At 38.8% G+C, this 23,533-nt stretch overlaps 1 protein-coding gene across 1 annotated transcript in view; it reads right to left on the bottom strand.

Annotated features, from left to right (window-relative positions):
* The window catches only part of LOC133019686 (GTPase IMAP family member 8-like), a 47,317-nt gene that overhangs the window by 6,495 nt on the left and 17,289 nt on the right, over positions 1 to 23,533 (bottom strand). The window contains exon 5 of the mRNA XM_061086244.1: positions 23,473 to 23,476. Within this exon, the coding sequence (XP_060942227.1) occupies positions 23,473 to 23,476 (4 nt within the window). The remainder of the gene's footprint in view (positions 1 to 23,472; positions 23,477 to 23,533) is intronic.

The following is a 23,533-nucleotide window of genomic DNA, read 5'->3' on the forward strand; positions in this document are numbered from 1 at the left end:
TGTACTGCTGAACATCTGCCTGGAATTATTCACCTCCCTGAGTTTGAGAGCTTTTCTTCTTTCTACCGAGTCCGGACGCCGAATGGCTGAAAACAGCAGAGAAGGGTACGAGCGTCCCAGGAGAAGAGAGGGGAGAGCTGGGATATGGCACAACGGAACTTAGCTAAAGAGGAGACAATGTGAGAGCAAACAAAGTGTATATTTTTACTCTGCAAATTAGCAATGATTCTCATCTACGATAGTCCTACAGAGGTTGCTACGTCAACATGTCGCGCGATGGCGCTGCAGATGTTGTGTGGCGTCAACTCTACCGACTGAGATTGCAAACGAGTGAGAATGCATCATTCGCTCGCAGGTAAAATTTTCATTGACAAGTAAGTAAGTTGATTATCGTTAACTGCTAATGACACTTAAAGCAAAACTCAGCTCTATGAAAATGATTAGTCAATGCTACAGTCTGCATGTATTGATTATTCAAATTCTATGTATTTCTCTGTGATGGTGGTTTGAAGACCAACATTAGTCAGTTGTAACTGCTAACGCTACTTAACTCCATTAAAAGTACAGGCCACACATTTTGTTGTATTGACTAGCAGTAGTAATATGTCTGCAAAGTCCAGGAAGAATCTTAGAGTCGAGGATTCTCACACAGGAATGTTCTTATACTCAAGTAACAATGTACAGGTACAATGTCTGTCCCTGATCTAAAATATACTCTAATAATAATAATAAAAATGATGATAATAATCAACAAATGTGGAAAAACATGTTCTCCATATGCAATTGTTTACAAGTAGTTAGTTAAATCAAATGCTTATCATAAAATGCTTAACGTTACTTTGGAAGAACTAGGGTAATATTCTGTAATGCACCTTGACATAGGTTTCCACTCACAAATAAACCCGAACCTACAGTAATATGATCCTGTATCCTGATCACTATTTGCAACTGCAAATTGTTAATAACTGTTAATTAGTTCATAGGTGTTTTATAGCAACCTAAGTTTTGTCTGTTTTCCCTCAGGTTGACAAATCTATCCTTGCACACCAAGTGGTGGATGAACTCTAATATTTGTTCTCTTTTCCTTTTCAGTTGAAATGCCAGGGTCAACCATGAAAACCTGCTTATCTTGCATGCAGCATATTCGTGTTGCATGCAAGATATGCAAACTTTGTGGAGCCCAACAACAAATGAAAAAGGCTGTACAAAAAGCAAAGGAAAAAGCGGATGAGGAATGGGGAGCCAAGTTAAAAAGAGGTGGAAATGTAAACAAGCTGATCAATGCTGCCCAGATCCTCGTAAATTCTTCACTTTCCTGTAGCCTGCTGACTCTTCACACTAGCTACATATCCCGGTTGAATGAATGTATAATAGTAATAATTATCATAATTATTATAATACATTTTATTTGTATAGCACTTTTAAAAGGTACTCAAAGGCACTTTGCATAGTAAAAATACACTTACAGTAAAAACAATAACAATAAGGTAACATTATAGCAGTTAAAAGACACTTATTACATAAATGAATCACAGATTAAAATAAAAATAGAAAAGGTGTAGAGATTAACTTTAGATGCCTTAGTGAAGTGCTATATTTCTTGTACGAAAACTTGGTAAATACAAAGAAGTAAGAAAATCAGTCAATATATGTCAAACATTCATGCTCAAATCGGCTAATCGTACAATACAACATATAAAATTGATAGTCATTGTTTTTTCTACCCTCCTAAGGTCATAGCCCCACTTCTTACTAAACTTACTGCCCAGAAAACTGTAAAAAACTGTATTAAAATATTTTTAATACTATAAGGTGGACAGGTTATAGGCCATAAGCCACTGTTTGACCAGATCAGGGCCATGGTCAATTGGAACAATAAGGATATTTTTAATCGTTCATCCATTTTGATTATGTTCCCGATTTGTTTTCAGGTTCACAAATTCAAGATGGCAGGGTTGCATCCGATGCTTCTTTTTGGGAGAGATAAGAAGGGCTCTCTGTCCTGTGACTACATCAGTGGCTTGGAGGTAGTCACAGACCCAGAAAACAGGTCGTTGAAAACAGTTCAAACACTGTATGGAAACCTCTTGACAGGTTAGTCCACAAAATGTTTTGTTTGTGCTAGTGTAGTCTTTATTAAATATTTTTGGTTACAATTCAAGATCTCACGACACCAACTCTGGGGGGATACAGTCTACAGTGAGCTTTGAACCGTCATTGAATCATTATACATTTTGTGATCAGAAACCATATTAGAAGAAAACCGCAACCCCTTGGACCAGATATATAGAATAACAGAGTTATCATCCAAATATGTTTATTTCTTTATATATTTCTCTCTTTGAAGTCATCCTTGGTGTATGGACATTATTAATAAGCATACACTACTGGCAGCAACTCTAGCATTTAACATGAAAATCAAATTGTAAATATTCTTTTGCAATATTTGTATTCTGCCTTCGTTTTATCAACAATGTTGTTCATGACTTCATGCTCCCTTATCCATCTGCTGCACTTTCTCCACAAATTGTCCAAGCTATCCAAATTCCTGGGTTATATTTGCCCAACAATTTTTGTAGCTTTATTTGTACACATGCAGTCCATAAACATGTGATTAGGAACCTTTAAGCTTATAAAAGTTTCTCCCTTAACAACAGACTCATTCTATTTTTTAATAAGCACAGATTAGATCCTAAACATATACGCTGCACACTGAATACGCTTTAGCATTTATTCATGACCTAGCTCCTGTGCTGCTGACTATGTCTTTCACAGGCTTTACTACACTAAGATTGCCATTGTGTATCAGGGGATGTTTAATAATGTGAGATGAAGTACAACTTTGAAATTTATAAATGTGGAATTAAAAAGTAGGGTAGTCACAATAATCAGAACTAAAAGTTGACAGTTTTATGATGTCACCAGACTTCCATCTCAGTAGAGTGGAATTTTACTAAATCAAACAACCACATTATTTAAATTTGGAACTACCTTAAGATAACATTTTGGCTATATCAGCAAGGCCAACCCAGCCACAGAAGCCACAGTCGTTCTACCAAATGTAGCTCAGTATGGTTTTATGAGGGTCAGGCATTTTTTAGGTCTGTATGCGTTTGTCAAGGGTTTTTTTTGTGCGTATCTTTGTGTTCACTCCTATGTGTGCAAATGTTTATATCATGGAAAATAACCTTTTTTGAGACATCACTTGTAGCTATGTAATGTCTATCTAGGCATTTATAATGAATCTCTAATAATGCCAGACATGTTGTGAATAGAGACAGTATCATTAATTGTCCTCGTGTAATGTACAGGATCAAGATAGATTAACACTCACAAATAGGTAATAGTGTAGATACTTACCTTTCCTCACACTTTGTCAGTACTTGAGAAAGCCTATTATTATAATTGTTAATAAATTGAGTGCCCTTATACAACGTTATGGCATAATACAGCTACATATTCTATGACATGTGCAGAAGACATGTATGGTGTCACTATTTAATCATGACCTAAGATAACTCTTTTTCAAACAGTTATAGTTAATAGAGAGAGGGCCAACACTTTCACTCCGGTGGACCCAGAGGGACCGAGTGAACTGGCTGAATCCCCTCTTCATCCAGAAGCCACGGAGGAGGAGGGAGAGGAAGGGGAGGAAGGGGAGGATGAAGAGACATTCAACCTCTTGTTGACACCTTGTGGTAAGAAGGGCCACATGATACTTTATTTACCATAAGATTTTTATATGCACAACGTTATCAGTCTCATGACTACAAAAACGGAGGAACTTGCCAAGATAATTAGTGTTTTTTCAGCTGCTTGAATCTTTCTTTGGTTTACACTGTGCAAAATGAGTTTGGCCAGGTGACGGTACCCATTGCTTCATTTAGAGATTTACGGAACTCTGCAATTGACCTGTGTAGCTTTTCTCTGGATGAGTCAACAACAGCTAGCTTTAACTTCAATCAGAATTTTGAATTATCAACAGTATTTACTTTATTTTTTGACTTTATCATTAAATACACAATGTTTGAACATCTATGAAGGTCACTGATAACAAATAGTAAATATTAATTATTTTATATATGTATTCCACAAGGAATACAAAAACAAATAAACAAACCCCCCTTGGACTTTTCTTCATTTTGTCATGCCATAACCACAGATTATAATTTATTTCATTGTGGTTTTATGTAATGGACCATCACAAAATAGTCCAACATTTGGAAGTGGGGGGAAATATTACATGGATTTTAAAATTATTTACAAATAACAATCTGAAAAGTATTGAGTGCATATGTTTTCACCCCCTTTACTGTGAAACCCCTAACAAAGATCTGGTGCGACCAATTGCCTTCACAAGTCACATTTTCAAGTCTTAGCATTAGTAAATACGGTCAATATGTCTGCAATTTAATCTCAGTATAAATACACCTGTTCTGTGAGGGACTCAGAGTTTGTTATAGACCATTACTGAACAAACAGCATCATGAAGACCAGCGAACCAAACAGGTCAGGGATAAAGTTGTGGAGAAGTAAGAAGCAGGGTTAGGTTTTAAAAAATATCCCAAGCTTTGAACATCTCACTGAGCACCATTAAATCCTTCATCAGAAAATGGAAAGAATATGGCACAACCGCAAACCTACCAAGACAAGGCCGTCCACCCAAACTGACAAGCCAGAAAAGGAGAAGATTAATCAGAGGAGCGACAAAGAGGCCCATGGTTACTCTGGAATTGACTTATGCATCCAACAGATGTCAACTTTTTTGTTCTCGTTATTGTGTGTGTCCTTATTAAAGGTATTTCGCCCATTCAAAGTACTATGCAGATCAAATGGGTAAAAGTCTGTTTAAGTCTATTCGAATTACAGTTTGTAACAGTACAAAAGGGGAAAAAGTCCAAGTGGGGTGAATACCTATGCAAGGCACTGTACAGCTGATATTGAGCTACTTCATACCAAGGATAAGCCAGAGGTCTGAATGAGGAGTCTTATAATTTTGTTGTGCACATATCCCAAATCTGAATTAAGCCCTTATCTTACAAGCATTGAAAGATGTGTGTAAGATAGAGTTTTTAACTGAGATGGTCTGTGGCCAGCCTAAGTCTCTCAGATTTTATGATTGTAATATAATGTTCATGCAAATTGGCCACTTTGCTGTTCCATTGACAACATTTGCACATTGAGATTGTGGACCATCCAATAATCATGCACTCTTTAAAAGGAATTTTTCCTTATGTTTACAAGTCTAATCTTATTAACATCAATTAACATCCTGGAATACATTCAAAAGTATTTACTTTATCATTTATGTTTATTCTCTTTTGGCAACTGTACATTAGACCCTGCACCTACAGCCCCTGCCACAGCCCCATCCACCTCCCATTCACCTCCTGGACCAAGTTCCCCATCCTCATCTCCCCTTCTCTCCAACTCGAAAGAGCGCTGTCCAACAAAATATCCACGTAAGACCCTGCAAATAAACCATGTTGTGGCCCAGAAAAAATTGCTACATTTTCAGTTTTCAAAAACAGATCCCATTTGTTTTGATGAGAAGAATTTGTTATTAAACTTAAAGGAGCATAGACTTTGAAAGTATGATATTTCACGTGCCGAGTGGATACAGAATCTACTTCCCTATTTCTGTGCCTGGCAGATAAATATAGGTATTAATAAGTGAAACTTTGAAAAGATTGTCAGTAACATTCTTTTATGTGTTGGACCTTAAACATTTTCCTCCCCCAACTCCCTAGGTGGCCGCAAAGGTGGAAAAAAAGTGAACCCAAAAAGTGAGATTTAATCACTATTCCATTTTGCATTTTCCAGATTTTCATTTCACATTATTAACAGAGTTAAGCAAATACTTTCTCAAGTTAGATCTAAATATGACATTTAGAGTTGTGGCTAACTATTAATATTTATATTCCTCTGACTAGGCAATGAATTGTCATTTTAATTTTTGAGACTGCAATTACCACAACTCCATGGGAAAGTACCCATATTCAAAAATCTGCGCCAACAGAGTTCGACATGTAAGTTGACTATTGCACATTTAATGAATTAAAATATTTTATGGTACACTATTATGTTTTACAGTTAATGTTTTACAATTATGTTTCCAGGGAAATTTTTAAATTGTCACCAAATGTCTAAATGAATGTGTTAATGTGTGCATTCCTGGATTAGAAATGATATGTGTTTGTTAATCTGGTAAGAAAACTGCTGATTTAAAAAAGATGGTTTGATTTGAATTTTCAACAGTATACATGCAGATAAGAACTGCCCTGTGTGCAATTATCCAAGTGAATTCTTACTCACCACTAGTTTTGTGAAATATATAAAATATTCTGTTTACAAAGATTAATAATGTGGTACTTTATATTTGACATCTGACTGACTTTTGCAGGAAGATCCTTTCAGGGTATTCTACTGTCAATTCTCATATTTTATTGGAATATGCCAATAACTGCTTCATATACACATGATTGTTTTCATTTTTAATGATTCAAATTTTTATTCTTTTTGACCACTGATTGTTTTCAGGGGGTAAAGGATGTGAAGGTGAGGTGGCTGCCATGCCCCAAATGGTATGTATAAAGCTTCATTTCTGATGTCACATCATGATGCACCATCACAAGTTCTGCATTTTTATTTTACTCCATAGAAGGTAGCTCTGATATGATGTTGGATTCAAGTCAATCTAAATCTGCATGTTTTTATAATTGTTTTATTGGTCTTTAATTTGAAGGTCAACCATGAGAAATATCATTATAACAGATAAAATTATTATTGTTGGTGACTTTAATATTCATGTTGACATTAATAAAGATAGCCTGAGCGTAGCATTTATTTCAATACTAGACTCAATTGGTTTCAGTCAGTGTGTGCATCAACCTACTCATTGTTGTAACCACACACTTGACCTTGTGTTATCGTACGGTGTCAAAATTGAACATTTAACAGTACTTCCGCGCAATCCAGTACTATCAGACCATAATTTAATAACCTTCGATTTTTCACTATCTGAATATATGCCACTAATAAATAACTCATTTTCTAGATGTCTACCTGATAGTGCTGTAGCTAAATTTAAGGAAATAATTCCGATTACATTTAAACCCGTATTTTCCGTCGACATAAACAACAAATTTAAAAACCCGAGCTCTATTGAGATTGACCACCTCGTAGATAGCTCTGCAGACTCATTACGATTAACATTAGACTCAATAGCGCCTCTAAAAAAGAAATGTGTAAAACATAATAAATTAGCTCCGTGGTATAATTCCAAGACACATGAGTTGAAACAAATATCAAGAAAATAGAAAGGAAGTGGCGCTCCAGCAACAGTGTTGAAAATCTCCTAGACTGGAAGAGTAGTGTTAAAGAATATAAAAAGGCTCTCCACAAAGCAAGAGCTGCCTATTATTCAAAACTAATAGAAGAGAATAAAAACAACCCCAGGTTTCTCTTCAGCACTGTAGCCAGGCTGACAGAGAGTCACACCTCCACCGAACCCAGTATTCCTCGATCCCTAAATAGCAATATCTTTATGACCTTTTTTAATGATAAAATTCTAACTATTAGAAATAAAATCAATCATCTCCTGCCCTCAATTGGCACTAATACCCTCCCAACAACAGAGATCTCAGAAACGGCTGAGAATCCTTCCCATTATTTAGACAGCTTCTCTCTGATCACCCGTAATCAGTTTACCAAAATAGTCTCAGGTTCTAAACCAACAACCTGTATTTTAGATCCGATTCCAACTAAATTACTTAAAGAAATTCTGCCCCTAATAGATAATTCGTTACTTAACACAATCAATCTGTCATTATCATCAGGTTATGTACCACAGTCTTTTAAAATAGCTGTAATCAAACCCCTACTCAAAAAACCCACCCTAGACCCAGAGGTTTTAGCAAATTACAGGCCAATATCCAATCTCCCCTTCCTGTCTAAAATCTTAGAAAAAGTTGTAGCCAATCAGCTGTGTGAGTTTCTCCAGGAAAATAATATATATGAAGACTTTCAGTCTGGGTTTAGAACCAATCACAGCACAGAGACAGCCCTGGCAAAAGTCACTAATGACCTTCTAATAGCTTCAGATCAGGGACTTGTGTCTGTCCTCGTTCTGTTAGATCTCAGTGCAGCATTCGACACAATTGACCATCAAATTTTATTAGAGAGACTAAAACAGTTAATTAACATTAAAGGAACGGCCTTAAACTGGTTTAAATCTTATTTTGCTGATCGCTCCCAATTCGTTCAAATCAATGATGAGTCATCGGTGCGCACCAAAGTTAACCATGGTGTCCCACAGGGGTCTGTGCTCGGCCCAATTTTATTCTCATTATATATGCTTCCACTAGGAAACATTATCAGGACACACTCGGTAAATTTTCACTGTTATGCAGATGACACCCAGTTATATTTGTCAATAAAACCTGATCAAAGTAATCAATTAACTAAACTTCGAGCATGTCTCAAGGACATAAAAACCTGGATGACCCGCAATTTTCTCTTATTAAACTCAGATAAAACAGAGGTTATAATACTCGGCCCTAAACACCTTAGAGATACATTATCTAATGATATAGCTGCGCTAGATGACATTGCCCTTGCTTCCAATGACACAGTCAGGAACTTGGGAGTGATCTTCGATCCTGATTTGTCCTTTAATAGTCACTTAAAAGTAATTTCTAGGACCGCGTTTTTCCACTTGAGTAATATCTCAAAAATCAGACATGTCCTTTCGCAAAAAGATGCAGAAAAACTAGTCCACGCCTTTGTTACATCGAGACTGGACTATTGTAATTCACTATTATCAGGCTCCAGCAGCAAGTCGTTAAAGACTCTGCAGCTGGTCCAAAATGCCGCAGCACGTGTCCTGACGAGAACTAAGAAAAGAGAGCACCTCCAGTATTAGCATCGCTACACTGGCTTCCTGTTAAATCTAGAATAGAATTTAAAATTCTCCTCCTCACCTTCAAGGCCCTTAATGATATGGCACCTTTTTACCTTAAAGAGATGTTAATACCATATCAACCTACTAGAGCACTCCGATCCCAGAACTCAGGTTTACTTGTCGTCCCTAAAGTCTCTAAAAGTAGAGTAGGAGCCAGAGCTTTTAGCCATCAAGCCCCACTGCTGTGGAATAATCTCTCACTTTCAGTTAGGGAAGCAGACACGCTCTGTTTGTTTAAAAGTAGACTCAAAACCTTCCTTTTTGATAAAGCTTATAGTTAGAGCTAATTAGTGCGATGTTCCAAATTTGATTAAATGGCAAAAACCCCTGATGATGCTAAGACGCACAGGGAATTTATGACACAAGACACACAGAGCTTCTCTTTCCTGCTTCTCCTTCCTTTTCTCCATATTTATCACATCAAGATAATTCTTATCTGATCAGTACATGTTACTAACTTGACCCCTTTTCCCGGAGTTTCTGTGCCTTAGCGCCCGCGGATGCAGGGCCACAGCTGTGGCCGCACCATGGATTATGATTGTGGATCGCGTGTCGGAGGTCGCAATGGTGGATCCAGTGGTGGATTCTGTATCGTGCCTGCTGATCGTCGTTGTAATGGAGGATCCTTTGTCGCGTTGCCATCGGATGATGAGGGACCACGACCGAGGCGGCAGCTGATAATGGATTCTAACTGGCGGCGGTGGACAATGACTGTGGATTATAGTGGATCAGGTCCTGATGCTGGATCGTGGTCTTGCTGCTGGCCAGAGACTGTGATTGCAGCGGGACTGCCTGACACATAGTATTGAAAAATGTTTAGCCTCATGGATGCTGCTAAAAATCCTGATGATGTTTTCTTACACCTGACATCTATTGCACTTCTGTCCGTCCTGAGAGAGGGATCCTCACATGTGGCTCTCTCTGAGGTTTCTACATATTTTTACCTGTGAAAAGGGTTTTTAGTAGTTTTTCCTGACTCTTGTTGAGGGTTAAGGACAGAGGATGTCACACAATGTTAAAGCCCCATGAGACGAATTGTTATTTGTGAATGTGGGCTATACAAATAAAACTTGATTGATTGATTGATATATATTATATATAAATATGTTGAAAGAAATATTTCCATTTCCATACACATTGTTTATAATGTAATATATAATGTAAACAATTTACAATACCACACCGTACCATATTTACCATTGGTTCTCTGTTCACATGTTCCCGTTCATTTATATGCCCATGGTTATTAATGATCCATTGACACTAAAAATATTTTCTCTTTTTTGTTGTAGCAATTTGAGGTGGAAAGATTCCTGGGTCACTCAAGCAGAGCTCCAATAATCCGGGCAGGATGCAGCTTAGATTTCTGCTTGTTTTCTGTGTAATTTGTTATTTTAGATGTTATTGTATATTGTGTTACTGTTAAATTTACTGTTACTTGTTCTATTTTACTGTTTTTAAATAAAATGTTATTTTAAAACGGTGTTTGTGTGACTTAAAATGGGTTAAACATCTGCACCTCACAGTAAGCAATTGTTTTGCAACTCCCATCTCCAGGCACAGCATGTTCTTGTATGGAAAAGGCCTAGGCTACCAAGCTATTTAATAGAGGTCATGCTACAGTAATTTTCAACGATATTTGTCTTTACTCATATTTTTAATAGAACTATTACACACTTTAATCATATATGACCACTCTGTCAGCCGAGGGATGGTTGGTCATATCAAGTTAATATGAAAAATACATATGAACTCTGCACCACGGTGATTTAGCAGAGTGACCGCCACGGGAAGAACCTGTTCCTGAACCTGCTGGTCCGGGAACGGAGGACCCTGTAGTGCCTCCCAGAGGTGAGGAGGGCAAGTAGTCTGAAACTGGGGCGTGAGAAATTGATTTGTTAATGAACAAAAGTGTCTCTAAGTTGGTCCAAAAGTGAAACATATGATTGTGTATAAAGCAAACATACATATTTTGACCATATCTGGCCATTAAATACCACTTAAAACAGATTTGACAGATTTGATCCAGCTTGGACCACAAAGGGGTCTGAGAATGTTCACCTGAGAGGGCCTGTTGTTGGAGCAAGATGAAATGTAATATTTTGTCGTAGGACAAAAATAAAGACATCATCATAAAGGTCTTAACCTGGGGAGTAACATTATGTCAGTGGAACAATTGTGCATGGCTCCTGCCCCTCATGGATGACCTTTGAACCTTGCACCTGAGTCAGTTTTGATAGCTTACAGGATGGAAACTAAATATGCAACAGACATTGTATGAACTGTTTTGAAAAGGTCTTGAACTCCACTACCATAACCCAATGCAAACCTATGGGGGGCTTCACTGAGTGGGGCTAAAACCTTGAAAAAAATTGATTTTACCGTTTTATTAGTAAGAAAAAATAAATCTGACTAAACAGGTGTTTTTCTCACACCAAAATAACACAAAGAAGCATGCAAGGTTCCATGTCACAATCTCACATAATAATGAAAACACTTTAGAACTACAAAAATGTCGGAACAACACACACACACACGTACGGAAACACCAACGATTTGTAGTTCTCTGTATCCTTCTTCCGGGTTAAGATTAGGGTTGTGTGAATAGGGTTTAGAAAACATATTAGCGGTTTGTTTTTAACCAAATATGCTTAACCAAAGCATATGTGTTCAAACCTTGAAATAAATATCGTTATGAAAAACAGCATATATGCGTTAACCAATGCTTTGTCGCACTTTATTGTTACCGCGCTGTTTCGAGGACAGAAAAGGGTGCATTCACTGCCCAACGGATTTATCACCGTTTTCACACAAATCGTCAGGGCCTATTACCAGAATTATTTATTGGTATTATGTGTTAAAATGGTTTACAATTTGGTTATATACAATCTGCCTTCCAAACAAAACAGTTATTTCAGATGGCTAATAGCATCAGATGGCTTGTGAACATACCTCAAGTTCAGTCAGACAACTCACGTTTGAACATTTAGAATATAGAGTAACCACAAAAGGTTTAATGTTGCAGGAAATACGATTGTTTAACATATGTTGTTTAACAGAATGAATAATAATGTAGACTGTTCGTACACTTGTTTTAAAACTACTTTCTTGGCAATACAAATTACACTTTGAATTAGGAATAACTCAGATATGCAGTGACAATATTTTATTGAATACAAGTAGAACATCAATACATTGGAAAACATACTAAATTATGATGGCTTAATTGTGTTGTTGAAAAATATGTTTTAATATCAATGTATTCAATGGCTTTCCCTACAATGATCATATTTATAAAAATATTCTGCATCTGGATCTCCGGAACTGCACTGCTGTTGTCCTCAGTGGAGCTGCTTCTCATCCCTGTCTCATTTCTTTATGTCAAGTAAGAGTGTGTGCCACTTGGTTTGATAGTCATTTCAGATGTAATGTAAATACTATATCCAGCCAATACCACTGTGCCACTATGACTCAAAACACTTACAAGAGATATATTGGTCCGACTACGGGTTTATGCACCCAGATAATATAACTATGCAGAAAATAGACTAACCCTAAAGGCCGGTGCATGCTTCATGCTTCTGTGCTCTTCTATTTGGTCTATGTTCGTTCTTCTAAATCTTCCGTGGTTTCCGCCAGTATTATTGGGCATGAAATCGGAAATGCGACTCCTGAAAGGATGTAGTTAGCAGACCAATCACAGCCTTGCGGGCTTCGTGAGGCTTGCGGAGCTTTGCCGTCTAGTTAGAAAAATTGGGCGACGCACGTAAGCTCTTGCGCTTGTGGGCCCCTGACAACGCAGAAGCATGCGCCAGCCTTAACCCTAACAGCAGTATTTAGGATTGCTAAGGTCCAACAACGTCCTCCCCTGGAATCTGCTGTCCACTGTCAAGACCCTATATAGGAAGATATAAGGAAAGACACGGTAATTTGCATTTAGTTCAATGTGTATGATCCACAGGAAAATGCATTTCTCATACATGTTTAAAACAATATTGAACTAATCACAGTATCTATGATTACTGTCCCATGTTAAAATGTCATTAATCACCTGCATGTCCATGTCTTCCTCATCTGAGCAGCTTTCATAAGCGCTTCTTATAGATTGCTCCTCAGACTCTTCAGGCTCTTCCCCCCAAACAAGGTCCAGCACTGATCCCTGAAGCCCTGCCTTTATCAGCTCCAAGTATTTTTGCCTCACTGAGGCAAGTTGAGATCGCTGGTTAAACAATCTACGCTTGAGCTCTCCCTGGAGACCTTGAAGGCCTTCTTTGGAGAGACTCCTGTGGCTACCTTATTAATTATGAAGAAAAAAATGTATTACGATTACATTTTTAAATGGTGCCTAAACAGAGACAATTCCTAACAATTTGTGGGTCAATGCTTACCCTCTATGCTGGTGAAAAGACCACTCAAGTCATCCTCCCTTTTCTTGAGGAACTCCCAATGCTGCCTTACTTCAGTCGCAAGGATTTTGACCTCCTCCTCAAGTCTTTTAACATGCATGACTTTGTCAAACACCTTCTTTTTTGCTAGGAAATCAATGCCATCTAGAAATACATCCATGACAATTCCATGCATTAGTTCACAGTGGTGGAAGGAGAAAAACCATTGAGGAACACAGATTTTAAACTAAAAAACAAATCGGATACATTATTTCAAAAATAATAGCATCATCATTTTTCCCTATGACTCTTCTCTCCCCATATTCGCAAAAAGTTAAGGCAGGTGGTCTAAGCAAACCATTGACCAATGTATATGCTACGACAATACGAATCAAGCTGTGTCCATATCGTCCACAATGCTTAGTTCACCTGCTGGCACCTGGGAAACCCTCAATCAGAATCATGACAAATAATTAAATAGGTTAATATACCACTGGGTGGCAACAGCCATGGAAAAATGTACCCAGCTTTTAAGAGATTTTCAACAGCGCCAATTTGCTGTTGTGGCTGGACCATCTCGTCATGCTGAGCCACATGGACCTCAAGCTGGTTCCTTTCCCTCCACATGCGGCTACGAATCACAGAGCGTCCTGAGTTGGTGTCTGCGGTACATTACAAATGACACATTACAAAACATATTAAATATTCCAGTGTTAAAACATTTTTGAAAGATTTAATGTATCACACAATGTGTGTACCTGTATGACTGTAGAGACGGCTCTACGCTGTCTTAAGCCCAGTGAATTCTCCTCAATTCTTCTCCTCACTTCCAGGAGGGAATCACTGCTTCCAGCTGGTGAATCTGAACAACACAAAGCAATACTTTAATTTTGATGTACATTGTGTAATGCAATGTTACCAAGTATGTTGTCTGATCTTATTTGAACATGGAGATAATAAGACACCTACCATGTTCAGCCCAATCCTGTACATCTGTGACCCACTGCTGCACAGTCTCATCATTCACAGACAGGTCCTCCTTGATAGCCTCTAGGCTCTGCCTCTCCCTCTGAAGATCCCTTTGTGTCTGTGGGGAAAATAGAGAATACAAATGTTATCTATTCATCAGTGAGATTGCAATGTGGCCTTTAAAAAAAATATATGACTATTACCTTATGAAATCTGGAGCATAAGGTATTGCACATGTTTTTCACCTTCCTTTTGTTCCAGTCCATGATCTGGACAGTCAGCATGTCTGTGCGGGCTGTTACAAACAGAATTCTTTTTACAGCACTTTCACATGAACCGAATACCATTCAGTTGTTTTTTAATCCCACCAATGTTTTATTGACTGTTTTAGTACAGGTTGTGCTCACCTAACAAGTCAAATTACCAACAATACAATCAGTGATACACTCTTAATTATGCTAATTGTCATGGAATGCTATTGATTGATTAGCCTGGATGTACAATTATTATATTAGATAAGTCAGAAACTGCAACCAACCTCCTTTGCCCATAAACTTGGCGTTAATGGCAGTCCTGGATAGGAAGGAGTTGACCATTTCCACCTCCTCTCCCAAGGTGGAACCAGCTCCATCCTGATTTCCTCCTCCCCATTTTATCTGTCATTTTAGGATGATACCGTGCATCCCATTAGTAGAAGGCCAGAGAAACATTCGCTGTTGTTTTGGCTCTGTGATCCAGCACATTTAAATATAACAATGATGGAGAATAAAGTGTGTAATTTAAGCTTTAACCTGAGGCGGTTACATTCATATTAGTAAAACCATGTAGGAGTCATACCCTTTTTCACATAGTAGCCCCACGAGTACTTTAACAAATGAAAATAAAATTGATGTTAAAATTACCTCACACTTGATACCGTGTGCTTTAGCATGAAGCACAGACAGAAATGGTTTCATGGCAGTGAGGTGATGATATTCAGGGTAGGCTTCACAAATTCTGCTGATGTAAGGCCAATATTTGCAAATAACATCCATGCAAAAGAAGGTTGGAGGACTGATGGCAGAGACTTCCTTCTGCAGGAACATGGGATAAGCGAAGATCTCACCCCTGTCGGATTGCATCACAGAATGATGTCAACAATACATAATAAGCACACAAAAAGACAGAAGTTAGGTTTACGATTAATAGATGAGTATATGGTGTAAGCAAGTATATTTCCTGAAATGGTGAAACCTTTTTGGAATTGATGTTAGTAAGAGGGTTATCAAACTTGCCTGAACATATTCAGAGCACGAAGAATAATCCCATGTCGGCAAACAGCTACTTCTATACCCTGTGGAACAATGGTACACTTAATTTCACATAATTTGTCTGCATAGTAGAAAAGTTATCTACCCTTCCAGTAAAGAATTTGCTAAAAAAAACAATGTTACTGAGGAACAAAATAAAACTGGTAAATAGTATGGTAAATAGTAAACCCAAGAGAAATCTCTTACATCACATACCTGCTCATCAAGGCTGGAGCTACTCCTCTTACTGGTCTCTTTGGCTGCATTCAGCTGAGACCTGCCACAAACCCCCTTTCCTGGCACCTAAAAATGACAAAACATAGTCACAGTAGTCATTTTAATTCATCTATGAACATTTTCTGGTGTAATTTCGCAGGATATTCTTTTTACAAATGGTGGTACTCATCTAAAATAAAGTTGGGCTTGCAGTATACAAAGTACAATGACAAATTATGTGATTAAAAACAGACACTCTTACATGCTTGGTCCTCCGTTGGATGTCTTCCACGAATGCTGCCACCTCATCATCTTTGCAGAGAAGCACACCCTCAAAGTAACCTGCTTCATCAGTACTAGAGAACATACATAGCAATATATGATCATTTAAATAATTTTAACATAAATAAACATAAATATTGCGGCTGCTGCTGCAGCAGTCACATAATCTATATTTGGGAGTCCCAGCTGTGGGAAATCCCAATCTGAGGAAAACACAGATTTTCAACCACGTGTGGATCTATGAGTTTCTTGATAGATACTCACAAGTTCATTATTTGTAGGCGTTGAAATAAAATCTGTTAACATTAACAATTTAAATGCAAATAGAAGGTTCCGTCACTTGAGCACAACGAGGTTGAATGTGTTAAGAATCCCTCAAGTGAGTTTTTTGATGTTTGGCTCCCACTAACAACAGTTTGCATTGCTTAAGAATTTACACAAACACTCTCACAAAACAAAAAAGAGCTGATACATGGACATGATGGGACAATGTAACATGAAAACATATACACACCACCCATCCTTTTTGAAGCGGTAGTGCTTCCTGTTTCCATCGACGGACACAGCCAGCATTTGTGGACAACAGGCTGGGCAGATGAACGGCTGCTCCGAACACAATTTGTTCACCTCGTAAGAGCATATAACCCACTCCATGAAGCTCTTGTAGAAAGTGTCAGAACACACTTTACCAGTCTGTTGAAATATACATTACAATTTAAGTTAAAAGTATGCAGAATTATAAGGAGACAATGATAAATATTGTAAACATATAATATATGCCAACCAACCCTGCCACACTCTGTTGTTTGCGCATCGAGCATTCTCATGAAGCTCAAGCGAGAATTCCCTGGAGCAACCAGCTTCATTTCCTTGAACCCCTGAAATATGGCTACATCATACAGTGTGTAAAAATTAATGGTGGCCGGCCAGTAGCCGCTAACTTGGACATCTTGGAGCTCTGGTTTCCAGCTAGCACAGCAGCTTCCACATCGCAGCTCTGGGAGGTTCAGATCAACGCCCTTGGAAAAAAACAAAAATCCTGTTATATTCTCTTATTAGAATATAAAGAAAGGGTGCTTAAAAGTCTAAACTTGTCAGACAGTATGGAATGTTCATGCTAATGAGTTATCTTTCATGTTTATGAAGACTATAGGCCTCCCTGGAACAACATTAAGATTCTCTGGAGGGCATTTACAAATATGTTCTGGCATTTCCATTGGCAATATTCTTACTAAGGGAAAAGAGATTAAAAACATAAATAAATAGATTTGTGTTTTTAAGAAGAAAAGAAAATATATTTACTTACCACATGTGTGATGAGAATAGTGCCCGTCAGCATCATCATTCACAACAACTGTTGGCGGCAGTGGCTTGTGGAAGCCATGAATCCTTGAAACCCGATTGTGCAGTGCTTGGGACTGATGATGGCTAATGTCACAATCACAGCAGTAATATTGCATGGGCATGCATTCAGCACATCTGATTGTGGCGTCTTTCTTCAAGCATCTTTGACAGAGCTGTGGTGTGATGCAGTTTGCTCTGAGCATATTGTCCATAAGCTGATTTCTGGCTTCCTTCCATCTCTCTGACGAGAAGATGTTTCGAGTCTTCCAGTCGCTGGCTGTTGTTGGTGTGCTGGCATCAATAATGACATCAGTGTCATAATGGGAAACACTGAGAAGACTCTCAAGTTCTTTAAGTGCGTTCTCTGTTTCAGGAAGAGAAAATGGTGTTGATAAGGAAAAGTATGGGCTGGGCCATCAGCTGGGACATGGCACAGAAATATAAATATAGAAACTATGATCACTTACCAAGTCCTTCCTCTTGGTCATCGGGCATCTGTACAGAAATCCCCTCAGGAACACTGGGAGTGGATGATCTGGACCGTTTTGCTAAGAAGAGAAAGTTTTATGTGAGGGTTAGTGAAGAATGCCAACATTTTATTGCAGTTTCAATGTCAATCACTACGAATCTTATTAGTTCCCAATCGAACTGCTCTTGTCTGTGGATCTCTTTGCTGTTTATCCTTTTGGGCCAGGTCTGTTTTGTACAACATCATTGCGTGAAATTTGGTCAAGTTACTATTTCAGTTGTCATAGTATATGACAACAAAACATAGACAGACATTATGACAGAGTTCACAGTACAGTATATTAATGGTACTCTTGGAAATAGCGGAATTAAAATGTATGTGTTAATGTGAATGGTCCCTGATAAAATAATAAATACAATGTTTCAATATTTCATACCAAGCCAAAGTGTGGGCCTTGGTTCAAGATAAATTTAGTTGCATTTGTTGAAGAGTGAGGAGAGGAAGTTTAGGGTCTATTGAGACGTAAACACTTCTGTTTGAGATTTTGGTTTTGATTTTCTCTTTTTCTTCACCTAACAAGGACAAAAAAATCTAAGTTAAGAAAATAAAACCATATAGACTGGCATGGCAAATCATTTAATGAAAACAGAAAAATGGAAAGTGTATTGAAAATGTTACAATACCAGAGTTGCGTTGAGCTCTTTGATCAGAGATTGTGCTACCTTGTCCATCTCATCAAGACGAGTCTCTGCATCATCTACTAATGACATGTTGCCTAAACAATACAGATTAAACATGTTAAAGCCATGATAGGGCCACAGTAGCCAGGTGCCCTAGATCTCGAATACAACGTGTTTTGTTCTTGATATTGAAACATTAAGCTAGTGAGACATACAGCAAAGGAAAAATTTAGCAAACTATAAATATATGAAAAATAAAGAGCTAAGGATGAACATTTACATCCCCTGGCACACAAGTGGTGTTACAATTGTGTTGAGATTCTAGTGCTGATCTGACTATTCTTAGGTTTAAACCATTAACTTTGATGTGAGCCAGGCTAATTTCTGTTTAAAATTAGATTAGAAAATAGCAGGCTTTCCAGCAGTCAAGCAACTAGGCAGAGGGGCACCCCCCCCCACCCCCCCACCCCCCCTTGTTTAAACTTCATGTAAGTTTGTGGTCACTTTTGAAGCTGTGTATACGGAACTACTTACCAGAGACTTAGTATGCCACTGAAATTGGGGTCACAGGTCCAACAGGGGGAAGGACAAATAAAAACAACACACAAACACACACAAACACACACAAACAAATGAGACACACTGTCTCGCACAAAGAGAGAGAACGAAGGACAGATGTTGGCTCTTAAAAGAGCCGTTTTTTTATTTATAGAGGACTAGGTTAAGGGTAGTAGTTAGGAGGATGGGACAGGTTATCTGTAAAACAGTAAAATTAGCGATGAGAGTATGGTCAAAAGAAAGCTTTTTAACGTTTAATACGTAAGTATTAGAATTTGCGATATAAAGAAATTTGAGGACTCACCGATGCGGGGTAGGTCATGGATAATAAATCAACATCCGGCGCGAGGCAGATGGGGTGGAGGAGGGGGGCGAAGGAGAATGACGCAACGTCTGGCGCACTGCTCGTGTAACGGAGGTGGTTATGTACTGTAGAGCGAGGAATTGACGAGGGGAGGAAAATAAAAAGGTATTTTGTCCTGATTCAATACACATCTTGTGTGTCCTTCTTCTACTGATGCCTTGCACTATTTGAAAAGATAGTAACGGGGGCAATTTACAAAGTATTCCGGTTTCAAGGCAAGGAACGACAAAAGCATCCATAGCAACCACATTAGATACGACAGAAATTCGAAAAATCTTCGTAATAACTAACAACCCAAACATCGTATAGGTTCACTGAATGAAAATATGGAAACTGAAACACACATATCTCGCCATAAATATCATCAAAACACATTTTTATTAAGAAACATTGCTAAAATATAGCCTTTTCCACCAAGAATACTGCAATCTGCGCCATCTTGAGAGCACGGCCGTGCGAGAGCAGGGCAGAGGTCTGCGCAGGCGCACTGTTCGTTTTGAGCAGTTCGTCAGATTCTGTACGGATATTTGTACAGATTGCTTTCAGTACGATACCTTACGAACCGTTTCATGAGACCATGTTGATAGGTGACACTATTATTACACACTGTTAAGGCCAGGCTTCAGACGTAGAGGCAGAGACAGAGGCTGAGGCAGAAGTAATGTCAAAATAGAGTTTTATGGAAAGTCCAATAAGTAAGCAGGCAGGCAGGCAGGCAGAATCCTGGAGCTGGAGTCAGGGCAATAATCCAGCTGCTGGTCCTGAGCAGGAAGACAGAGCAAAGTCAGATCACAGGAATGACAGGACGTTACAAAATCTAATTAGGAACGATTAGCGACTGCTATAACTGACGTGAACAGTCTATAGTCCGGCGCAGACTGAGAGCAGTGGTGGAGCTTTTGAAGGCAGCTGCTCAATCAAGACCCTACTCCAGCACACCAGGTTCTCATTAGAAATCAGCCACGCACCCTACACACACCGAGAGAGAGAGAGAGAGAGAGAGAGAGAGTGAAAGAGAGAGCCTAGTAGGCAGGTGAGGCAGAGGGCATAACACACTACAGGTGAATGGGACTTCTTTTTTCTTTATAGATATCCTGATCAATTTCTACCAGATTAATCTTCATATTAAGAGAAATACTTTTTGTATCACACTTTGTCTCAAAAATAAAATAAAATATGCAAATTAGGCAATATCTCATTAAATATGCATACTTATAAACTCTTGAAGCTACAGATTTTCTTAGGTGATCACAATGTTTAAAGTGAAACAATTCTGGGGCCTCATTTATAAAAGTGTGCGTAGGATTCATACTAAAAGTGTACGTACGTACAAAATCCGGAAATGGCGTACGCAAAAGATAATTCCGATTTATAAAACCGTGCGCACGTACACCTGAACGCAATGTTCGCTTTATAAATCACAGTCCACTTGGAAACGCTCGTACGTGGATCTGCCTCCAAATCCGCCCTCCACACGCCCACTTTCAACCATAAATGGTCAATGCAAAGCACAGCGTGAATATTAAATGATGCTGCTGACCAATGGGTTTCCACCGTGAGTCCTGACGGAGTCACGGCATCAAGCGATGTGAAGAGGAAGTGAAACTTTCTGACACTGACATGGAGGTGTTTGTTAGTGAGGTGGAGGTGAAGAGCGACTTTATGGGACAGCAGTGATGTCACTAATAAAGAAAATACACTGATACTCTGCTGCTGCTGCTGTGGATAACACACTGTGTGAGATCAGACATCACATAACACACTGTGTGAGATCAGAGATCACATAACACACTGTGTGAGATCAGACATCACATAACACACTGTGTGAGATCAGACATCACATAACACACTGTGTGAGATCAGACATCACATAACACACTGTGTGAGATCAGACATCACATAACACAACGTGTGAGATCAGACATCACATAACACACTGTGTGAGATCAGACATCACATAACACACTGTGTGAGATCAGACATCACATAACACACTGTGTGAGATCAGACATCACATAACACAATGTGTGAGATCAGAGATCACTGAACCCTCACTTCCTCCTCGTCCTTCCAGTCACGTTCACACATCGAGCAGAACCTCGCTCCACTGTCAAGGCAGTATTTATTTATTTAGAGCATCAGACCGATTCCCTCACATCAGTGGATCCTCAGCTCCTCTGGGATATTATTTGGAAAGTTTCTTCATTTCTTATAAGTGATCTCCAGTGCGCTCTGTGCTATGTGCGCTTTGTGTCTCAGTCCCTTCACTGCAGCGATCTGATGATACACGCACAGTGTTAGAAGATATTATTAAAACCTATTAATGACTCGGCTCCGTAACTCTGCCGTTAAATCGAATCTGAACCTAATTTGCTTAAAGTTGTTTTATATTTTTTAATTAAAAGGCTCATGTGGAGCAGATACGTTGCGCGAGAAAAACTGTTGGTTTTAATGTAAATTATGAATTGGATCAATAATCTGCTGCAGTTCACCACCTCACGTCTGTGTCGCCGTTTTTCCATCTCCCCAAAACGCTCTTACGGGAGGGTCAGAGTTTGCGTAGAAATACGCACATTTTCCCGTCAAGTTTGTTTTTATAAATCCCAACGTTGGCGTGAGAAGTGGCGTCCGCACGTTTCAGGCACGTTTTGTGCGTACGCAACGGTTATAAATTAGGCCCCTGGTTTGATATTTCTAATTGTGTCTCTGTAGATGTCCAGGGTAGATGCTGTGTGTGTGTGTGTGGGGGGTGGGGGGGTGGAATTATAAATACAATTGTTTACAAACACAGGACTTTTTTGAAAGAAAGAAAACAAGCATTTAATTGATATACAGACATTTTATATCCAACCTTGCTATTATCATTGGAACGTTAACTTACAGTGAAAAATACAAAACAGCAGGTTTATTCCCTGTGTTGCAAGGTAACACTTCAGGTCCAGGTACTGGTAGGAGTCCAGGTATGGGGATGATGATGAGAGCTCATTCAGTGATAGGATTTTAACAACTATTGCCTCCCTTGCATTTGCAGTACTTGCAACAACGGATACCAGCTACCCGACAGGGACTTCCATTCTTGTGTGCACACTTGCCACATGAGCAGGGATCTGGCAAACCTTCAGGTTTTGAGATTACAATCTCAGGGACTAATAAACTGCCCTTTCTTACAAAACCATAAGCATCTGCATTAGAGATTGGGGTGGCGTCTGTAAATGGTGCTTGGACCCAAAGCTGCTGTTGATAATAGGCTCTTTGTATATGTCTTCTTGCATTAGCTGAGGTGCAAGCAGTCCTCTCAAAGTCCATCTTGAGGACATTACTATCGAACGCAGCAATGCGCAGGTCGTCAAATGTCTCCATGTCTGTTGATGGTTTGAGACATTTGACCAAGAATGTTTCCGCCATTTGTATTGCACTCTCTGTTAGCTGTGAACAGTTGAAATTGAGAATCAGAGAAGAGTTGTCTGGTTTGTGGACAGTGTTCTGGTTCCCATTCACCTGTAGTGTGATAATAGTGTCACCTGTAGTGGTCTTTTTCAGGACTTTCGTCCTGGATAGAGATTTTGGCACACATCCCACGTTGTTCAGTGGGGTCATATTAGTCTATAACAGTTGAGATATTCTCCGCTAAATGAAGCACATACAAATCTTCCCCAGGACCTGTACTATGAGGCTTATTTACAGCTTCCAGGTATTAAAAAGTTCATAAAATGCTGATTAGGAAAATAAATGAACAGTAACACTATTCAGCTCTGCATATTCCAATAAATATAAATTACAAATGCTCCAGTTTATAATTTTTATCCTTTAATTTTCTATTTTAATCTGATTTGTCTCATCAGAGTTCACAAGGTGCAACTTCCTCTGATCTTAACCTGCAGAGTTAAACTATATCCTGTTGAGGTTTCCACAATAAAACATGTCGCGCCTCCGCTTTTCAGGAAACAGACGGACTCTTCTGATTGGCTCCCACGGGTCAACAAGTAGGAACAACTTGTCCCGTGAAGTTAGTGTG

This window comes from Limanda limanda, chromosome 14 (assembly GCF_963576545.1).
Source record: "Limanda limanda chromosome 14, fLimLim1.1, whole genome shotgun sequence".
NCBI classification, from domain to species: Eukaryota; Metazoa; Chordata; class Actinopteri; order Pleuronectiformes; family Pleuronectidae; genus Limanda; species Limanda limanda.